Raw genomic sequence first — 9,412 nt, forward strand, 5'->3', positions numbered from 1 at the left:
GGAAGGAAGGAAGGAAGGAAGGAAGGAAGGAAGGAAGGAAGGAAGGAAGGAAGGAAGGAAGGAAGGAAGGAAGGAAGGAAGGAGGGAAAGAAGCATTTATTAACCCCCTATTATGTGCCAAACATATTATAAATATTATCTCATTTGATCTTCACAACCCTGGGGGAAAGGTGCTATTATTATTCCAATTTTACAGTAAACTGAGACAAACAGAAGTGAAATCACTTGCCCAGGATCACATAGTCAGTAAATTTCTGAGATGGTATTTGAACTCAGATCTTTCTGATCCCAGTCCCATTACTCTATCCACTGTGTCTGTCTTATAGAGATAACCCCCAAAACTAGAGAAACTACAAAATGGATCATTTATAAGATTGGTAAACAATGGGGTAGGTAATCTACAAAGTTTACAAACCCACAAATGGGATAATCTACCAAACTCCAAAAGAAGATGATTCAATGAGAGTAGATCATGACCATCATCATTGTCAGAAAGTCTTCGTCTATGAACCTGATCTAGTAGTTCAACAGCTATCTAATGAATAATGTACCTGCTGACAAGGAGCCTAATCAATCAAACAAGCAAGCAATCAACATTAAATACCTACTATGTGCTAGGCACTGTGCTAAGAGCTTTAAAAATACTCTCTCATTTGATCCTCATAATAATCCCAGGAGGTAGCTGTTATTATTCTTGCCTTTTTACAACTGAGAAAACTGAGGCAGATAGCAGTTAAGATTAGAGTTAGATAGTAAGAATTCTGACTGTATAGCCCAATGGCTGCCATTCCCTTCTGGGAACTGCTAAACTGGGTTCCAATTAATTGCTGAATTTCTATAATGACTCCATTCCCTTCCCCTAACCATAGCATTTAAACTAAAGTCCTAGGCCTTTACTGATTTACTCTATTGTTAGTTAATGCATTCCCCCATAACTAATCACTATGTGTTTATATTGTATGTATTTCATATTTACTTATTGTGTCTCCATCCAGTATAGCCTAAACTCCTTGAAGGGAGGGGTCATCTCACTTTTGTATGTATATCCCCAATGCTTAGCATATGCTAAGTTACTAATAGATTTTTTTTAACCTTCCATCTTGGAATCAATACTGTATATTGGTTCCAAATCATAGGTGAGGGTTAGGCAATGGGGATTAAGTGACTTGCCCAGAGTCACACAACTAGGAAGTGTCTGAAGTCAAATTTGAACCCAGGACCTCCCATCTCTAAGCCTGGCTCTCAATCTTTTGAGCCACCTAAATGACCCTGCTTAAAGGATTTTGACTGATTGATTTAATGGTCCAAGATAAACAGAATGACATTCATCAACAAAGTACAACCTACATGGAGGACCAAAGAGAAAGTAACAACTGAAATGTCAACAGTGAGCCATGTGTTAACATCAAATCCAGGCTGGGGTGAGGGAATTTGGGGAAGGGGAATTGGTTCAAGATAGATGCATCATTAGAAAACCATCTACTTAGAAGATGGCAATAGTACCTGATGGTTAAATTCTCCATGACCTCAGGAAAGTTTTCTAATTCTTCCTGGAGCTCCTCAAAGGTTATAGAACCACTGTGATCTTTGTCGGCTGATTCGAAGAGGGCCAGAGTAAGGTCATCCAGCTTTTCTTCTGATAGGGAGATGGCGCTCTCCTTTAGGCATGACTGTAGCACTACTCGTAGCTCATCAGGATCAATGGAGCCATTTCCTGGTGGGGAGAAGTGAATGTCATGGGGAGGAGTGGGCATTCTTGTCATCATAGAAACATAGATTTAGAGCTAGAAAGGATCTTAAGAGTCCATCAAGTCCAAAACCATACTTTCACAAATAAGAAAACTGAGTTGGCCAAGGGTCACACAGATAGTGAATGTCCCAAAGAACTCATTATTTCAAACCCTTCACAATTAAAACTAAATCTAAACAATTAGAAAAATATTAATTGCTCATGGGTAGGATGAGCTAACATAATAAAAATGACAATCCTACCCAAATTAATTTACTTATTTATTGCCATACCTATCAAACTACCAAGAAACTTTTTTTACTGAATTAGAAAAAACTATAACAAAGTTCATTTGGAAGAACAAAAGATCAAGAATATCAAGGGAAATAATGAAAAAAAATACTAAGGAAGGTGGCCTAGCAGTACCAGATATTAAACTGTACTATATGGCAGTTGTCATCAAAACAATATGGTAGAGGGGCAGCTGGGTAGCTCAGTGGATTGAGAGCCAGGCCTAGAGACGGGAGGTCCTAGGTTCAAACCCGGCCTCAGACACTTCCCAGCTGTGTGACCCTGGGCAAGTCACTTGACCCCCATTGCCTACCCTTACCAATCTTCCACCTATAAGTCAATTCACAGAAGTTAAGGGTTTAAAATTTAAAAAAAAAAAACAATATGGTATTGGCTAAGAGACAGAAGGGAGGATCAGTGGAATAGAGTTGGGGTAAGTGACCTCAGCAAGACAGTGTATAATAAACCCAAAGAGCCCAGCTTTGGGGACAAAAATCCACTATTTAACAAAACTGCTGGGAAAATTGGAAAACGGTATGGGAGAGATTAGGTTTAGATCAACATCTCACACTCTACACCAAGATAAACTCAGAATGGGTGAATGACTTGAATATAAAGAAGGAAACTATAAGTAAATTAGATGAACACAGAATAGTTTACTTGTCAGATCTTTGCGAAAGGAAAGATTTTAAAACCAAGCAAGAGTTAGAGAAAATTACAAAATGTAAAATAAATAATTTTGATTACATTAAACCAAAACTCTTCACACTTGGAGTCTCCTCACAATATAAATTTGCAGAGCCTCCTGGACAATATCTTTCCAAAAGGAAAATGAATGACCATGGCTGGCCACAACTCCCTCCTAAGGCAGCAGAATGGAATAATGGAGAGTACTGACTTTGACCTGGATTCACCTATGTCTTCCTGAACCAAGATTGGGCACCCTCTTCCTTTTCCCATAGATATCCCATAATATATCCAGGTGCTACAGTGTATAGTATGCTAGGCCTGAGAGTCAGGAACATCCAAGTTCAAATCTGGCCTCAGACACTTGCTAGCTATGTGAACTGACAAGTCACATAATTCTGTTAGCCTCCGTTTCCTCATCTGTAAAATGAACTGGATAAGGAAACGGCAAACAAGTCTAGTATCTTGACCAAGAAAAGCCAAAATGGTGTCATCAAGAGTCAGACATGACAGAAACATCTAAATAACAACATGACTAATAGAAGAAGGTGCAAATAAAAGACATCACAGAATCCCCTCTGCCCAAAAACATCTATTTAACAACTATTGGTTAAATTTCTGTTATGTTCAAGGCATTATGCTAGGTGCTGAGGTTACAAAAAAAATTTTTTTTTAATCTTCACCTTCTGTCTTAAGTAGTTTACTGGGTGTATGGAGTGTGTGGTTGGGTTTAACAAGTATGATAAGGAAGAGTGTAGGTAATGAGAGAGCAAAGACTATCCACTATCTATATGCAACTTGGGGCCCCTCCTCAACCTGGCCCCCCTAAAAATTATATGCAGATGCACAATTCTGTTAGGGTATCCTATCTTTTCACATTTATAGCTCTGAGTCCCTAACAGAATGTCAAGCCAACAGATGCATAATTTCAAATAGAAAACACTTAATGAAACATAATCACAAAGAGACAGCAGAATTGGGGAAACAAGGAACAAGGGAACACAGGGAACATTTATTAAGCTCCTTCTATGTCCCAGGTACTGTGGCAAGTGCTGTATTAATATTTTGTCATTTGATCCTCACAACAATCCTGGGAGGTAGCTACTATTATTATTGCCACTTTACATTTGAGGAAACTGAGGCAGCTAGTGGTTAAGATCAGAGTTAGATAGACTTTTTATAGCCCAATGGTTGCCAACTTCACTTGGAGCCTTCTAGAGAGTCCTGGACTTGGATCCAGTTAACTTATTGGAATCTGTAATGACCCCATTAGCCTCCCCACTCCACTGGACAGGGAAACCCTTGGGAAGCACAAAGCACTTGAGTCACTCAGTCAGAGTAAGACCAGCATAAACAGCTCAAAACCACTTTTGCTGCCATGGGAAAGTTTAAATGTCAGCTAGCTGCCAAATTCCAGGAAGTTCCCCCTCCTGTATTCTCCAGAAAACTTCCCTTTTGTCCCCATCATGTTCTCCACTCTCATGAATCAGCATCAGTCCTCAGGTTCAGGCTCCTTACTCCCACCCTGCAATGTCTGCTCCTGTTTGATCTAGATAAGAACCCTATTACTGGTTTTGTGAGTCCAATTCCTAGAGTTAGGGGTCTAGGTGGACCTGACCCATTTCGTCCAGCTTTTCTGACAATCTTGAAGTAGATGAAGTTTGTCTGAAGGGATTCTGTCCTCCTGCCAATGGCTCCCTTTCCTACTCACTTCAACGAGTCCTCCTCTAAGTGCCTGATGGCTGCTTAGGGTCCCTCATTTGGAACTAAGGACTGATCATGCATACGCAGAATAGGTAACTATCAGTAAGTCAGTCAACACATATCATACTATTTTCCAGATGCTGGGGATACAAAGCAAAGCAAAAACATGATCCTTGCACCCTTTAATGGGGGAGAATCAACACACAAACAACTAGATATATACAAGATAATCTCAGAGGAAAGGCACTAGGGCAGAAAGAACAGAATCCTACTTCTCCCAAAGAAATTCCCCAGTCAGCTCCTTCTTGCCTGACATTCCTTTACCAAAAGACAAGGCTATTCATTCTTTATTTACAGCGGAATTAGCCATGGAAACTAGATGACACAGTAGATAGATCATTGGGTCTGGAATCAGGAAGACTCGTCTTCCTGGGTTCTAATCTGGCCTCAGACTCTAACTAGTTGTATGACCCTGAGCAAGTCACTTAACCCTGTTGGCCTCAGTTTCCTCATCTGTAAAATGAGCTAGAGTAGGAAATGGCAAACAATTCTAGTATCTTTGAAACCCTAAATGGAGTCATGAAGAATCGGGCATGACTAAAATGACTGAACAATAGCATAGCCCTGGGGGAGAAAACTTTCCTGCCTTTCCCCTGACCCTCCCAGTTTTGTAGTCATCAGATTCTACCACTTGTGGCCATTCCCTTACCATCCACATCATAGACTTGGAAGAGGAATTTGAGTTTGTCCACTGTATTCCCATGGATGAGTAGGTTTAAGGCCCCCAGAAGTTCTTGTAGAGTGATAGTGCCGCTTCCATCAGAGTCAAACAAGGCAAAAAATCTCTCTGCAAAGAAGGACTGTGGGAATCAAAAAAAATGTTAGCACTGTGGTCTTAGAACATGCATCATCATTGTATCATTTTAATTACAGTGAGCATCTACATAAGGCTTTAAAGTTTGCAACATGCTTTACAAATATTATCTCATTTTATCCATACAACTGAGCTTTGAAGATAAGTGCTGTTGTTTTACTAATGAAGAAACAAAGGCAGAGGCAAATAGTAGTTGAGTGCCTTAAGGGCCTAGGTTCCTACAGCTACGAAATGTCTGAGGCCAAATTTGAACTCAGAACTCCTCTAATTCCAAGAAAGTTCTCTCTGTCCACTGTACTACCTAATACCAGGTCTTCACACCTGATAAAAGAATCTCCATTGTCAAAATCTACTTGAATACTTCTATCAAAGAATATTTCCCATCAATAGGAAGTAGTTAAAATTGTCAAAAATTCTTAAACTAAGCAGACCTTGTGGGAAAAGTATTCATAGCTGCAGAGATTTTGCCTCAGACATTGTGGGATATTTATGGATGTTTATCTGTACACCCCAAAGGGTGAAAACTAAGTTAGTACACACACACAAAAAAAAGTAAACATTGACTTAATGCAATTATTGAATGTACTTTCAGAGCTTGTGGGAAGAATATTCATGGCTGTACAGATATTGGCTCAGATGTTGGGGTATGTTTATGGTTGTTCATCAGTACAATATAAACGGCCAATGAACAAAACCACTTTGAGAACCAGGGTTGTTAGTGGTTTTGTCTTTCTTGACTAATCTGTCCTGCTATCTTGAATCCACATATCTTTGATATCATCTCAGATTCTCCTTCCCCAACTACCATAAGAACACATATGCTGGTGGCTAAATCTGTACAAAATTTAGTAAATCTTATTGAGTTTGGCACCAAGAAATCTTATGTGGAAGGAGTAAATCCATTCATCAAGAGTAACAAACTTCATATGAACATGTTTTTGGATGAACTTGGGAATGTATCTGAACTTCCAGACACTGTAGATCACTCTAGAATTGACTTGTCAGATGATCTAGCAGCATTACATAAAAATTGCATTAGAATACATTAAAAATTGAGACATTGAGATAAACTTAAAACACTCAGTAATGAGTGGGATGTACAGCAGAATGTCTTACAGAACTGCTTCAATGAAAACAACCAGTATTCAGGGACAAAAAATATCAGGTAGCAGCTTTTGTCTCTGTATCCTGCATGGATTCAGCGTGTCCAACAAGGAAATTCCCATCAGTATCACTTTCTCTTTGCTCTCGACAAAAATAGCACATCTTTCTATATTCCCAGGGATATGTAAAACAAATGTAAAACAAAACTCAAGATTGTTCAAGGGGAGAGTAGTGGCAGCAGTTTCTAAGCTATCTGGGTAGGATAGCACCTTTTTCTCCCTCACGGAATGCATCTTACTGCTCTTTTGCCTAGGGAATGAAGGCTAATGTCTCTCCCTTATTTATAAATGAAAATGGTTTAATGAACTTTTGGGGAGTTCTATGTGTACAGATCTGCACCTGTATACAATATTAGACAATCTGTTCAAGATTCAGAATCAGGATTTTAGTGCTTATTAACAGCTGCCCATTAAAGCTTTTTTCCCCCTTCAGTTCTGTAATGTTAAAATATCTTTTCTTTTGAAGATGTGAATGAAGTATGTATATACATAGACTGTTGAATTCATTTTTGTGCCATTTTTGTAAATATAATAGTTTTGCACAATCTAAAAAAAGGGAACTGGGGAGGCATGTCTGTTAATAAATGTTTTATTGGATCTCTGAAAAAAAAAGTACACAGGACACCCTTTTGGGTTTAATCTACATTATACTTCCTCCATCACTCTCATAAGTTTAGACAATCAATAAAAGAGTAGATCAAGCCCTGATTTATTTTACTTATTTTCAAGGAATCAAATCTCATACTGAAATTTTAGGTAGCTAAATTTTTTTTATTTAAAAATTAATAAATTATTAATTTTAAGTAGCTCTAAATCTAGAGCTAGGTCAGCATTCCTATGCATGTAACCTACACAAAAGGATTACCTAGAAAAGCAACCCCTATAAGGCTGTGATTGCTAAGGATTCTCCCATAATGAAGAATCAAGTTCCTCTAACATGTACCAGTTGCAGCAATTCCATGCAGAAAAACATAGCTGGAAAGCCAGTGGGACTGATTTCAAATGATCGTATGATGACCAGCAAAAGATTTACCTGTTCTGATGGTTCTTGCTGCTAATTTGGTGTCCTGGAGAGTAGTATTACTGACTAGACTTTGAAGGTGAAACTTTATATATGAGATATTTTTTAGCTCAGCATTGGACCAGCAAAGAATCAGGTCTGCTCAAAGCAAAGAATGCACATGGGAAGTGCTTAAGGCAATCTAAATGGAAGGCAGGTAAGGCTGAACAAAAATAATGGGAAAGAAGAATTGAAGGGACTTAGAAAGCTATGGATGAATATATTGGGGCTATTCCTGACTCTTCTAGGTGGAGGAGGGAGAATATTATTGCTCCTACCTAATAACAACAATAATAATAACTAACATTTATAAAGCTCTTAATATTTGCCAGGCAATGTGCAAAGGGCTTTACAATTACTATCACATTTGGCCCTCACAACACTCAAAGATAGGTGCAGCTATTATCCCCATTTTACTGTTGAGGAAACTGAAGTTGACAGATGTTAAGTGACTTGACCAGAGTCACAGAGCTAGTAAGTGTCTGAGGCTGGATTTGAACCCACATTTTTCTGATTTCAAGCCTAGTGCTCTATCCACTATACCATATAACTGACCTAAAGAGGAATTTTCCATAGAAAAAAAAGATCACAGATTCTCATTGATGGGGGTCCTCAGCTTCCCTTGAAGCAGTACATAAATCAGTGGCTCATTTCTTAAGACCTTTCCCTCTTTCTCTCTAGTTGAAATATACTCTAACTTGGCTTTATGAAGTAGGCACTTGCCTCTTTCACTTTCAGTGCTTTCTTGAACTCTTGCAGGTCAATCTCTCGGTCTTCTCCAGCGATGGCCTCAAACTGGCATGACACCCACTCTAGCCACTTAGCATCATCATCAGCATTCATGGCACTGGAGAACAAAAGGGAAATTTCTGGCTTGTCAATGGAAAGTGGACTAGGATCCTGAGAGAAGTCCCAGGTATCCTAATTAGGGGTAGGTTTCATTTATAGTGTCCTTGACTTCTTTCTGGTTAAATGAATACTTGTTCATTTAACTCATTTGACTCAGAGCAGGAAGGAAGGAAGGAAGGAAGGAAGGAAGGAAGGAAGGAAGGAAGGAAGGAAGAAAAGAGAAGAAGAGGGGACGGAAAGATTCTTTATTAACACCACTGTGTTAAGCAAGAAATATGAAGTATAGTTAAAAGTAAATAGGGTCTGCCTAAGAAGAGAGCTTGCCTATGGTGTCGAGTACAGATTTTTCTCATTCTTTTTGATTTCCTGAATTCTTTATCACTTCCAGACCCACAGTATGTTTCATTGTATCTTAGTAAATTCATTTGGACTAGAACTCTTGCATACACACACACACACACACACACACACACACACACACACACACACACACACACACATATATATATATATATATATAACATGCCAGAGTTCTCACCTCAAAAAATAAAAGCATTTTATTAGGTCCTCAGTGTAACAGGACTCTGGTAAAAATTGATCCTAGAATACAGGGTAAAGGTCAGAAAGGCCAACCTCTGGGTTTGTTTCTAAGTAGAAACAGTGGAAAATAATCTGTATCCTTGGGATTGCTGCTTGACATGAAATGCTGCTGAAATGAATTGAGGGTCATGGTAGTGAAGTGAGGAGTATTGTTATAGAATATAGAAGGGTAATAGTTAATAATACCCATGGAATACAAAAATATATACTTAGCAAGTATCTTGAAAGAAAGAATCTAGGTACCAAGGACCGCAATCAGGATCACACAAGATTTAGCAGCTACCACAATAAAGGAAGAGAGAGCATGGAATACAGTATTCTAAAAGGTGAATGATATAGGCTTACAATCAAGAATAGCTTATCCAGAAAAGCTAAACATAATCATACAGAGGACAAAAATGAATCTTTAATGAAGCAGAGGACTTTTCCATCATCTCTAATGAAAAGACTAGAAC

The 9,412-nt window shown here is 38.6% G+C and overlaps 1 protein-coding gene across 1 annotated transcript in view; it reads right to left on the reverse strand.

The window, feature by feature from the left end:
- NOX5 (NADPH oxidase 5) overlaps positions 1-8,351 on the reverse strand; it is an 83,752-nt gene extending 75,401 nt beyond the window's left edge. Inside the window, exons 1-3 of the mRNA XM_044660110.1 lie at positions 8,232-8,351; positions 5,121-5,271; positions 1,504-1,714 (exon numbers count right to left, since the gene is read on the reverse strand). Coding sequence (XP_044516045.1) covers positions 1,504-1,714; positions 5,121-5,271; positions 8,232-8,351 — 482 coding nt within the window. The remainder of the gene's footprint in view (positions 1-1,503; positions 1,715-5,120; positions 5,272-8,231) is intronic.
- Between the last annotated feature and the right edge of the window lie 1,061 nt (positions 8,352-9,412).

This window comes from Gracilinanus agilis, chromosome 2 (assembly GCF_016433145.1).
Source record: "Gracilinanus agilis isolate LMUSP501 chromosome 2, AgileGrace, whole genome shotgun sequence".
Taxonomy (NCBI): Eukaryota; Metazoa; Chordata; class Mammalia; order Didelphimorphia; family Didelphidae; genus Gracilinanus; species Gracilinanus agilis.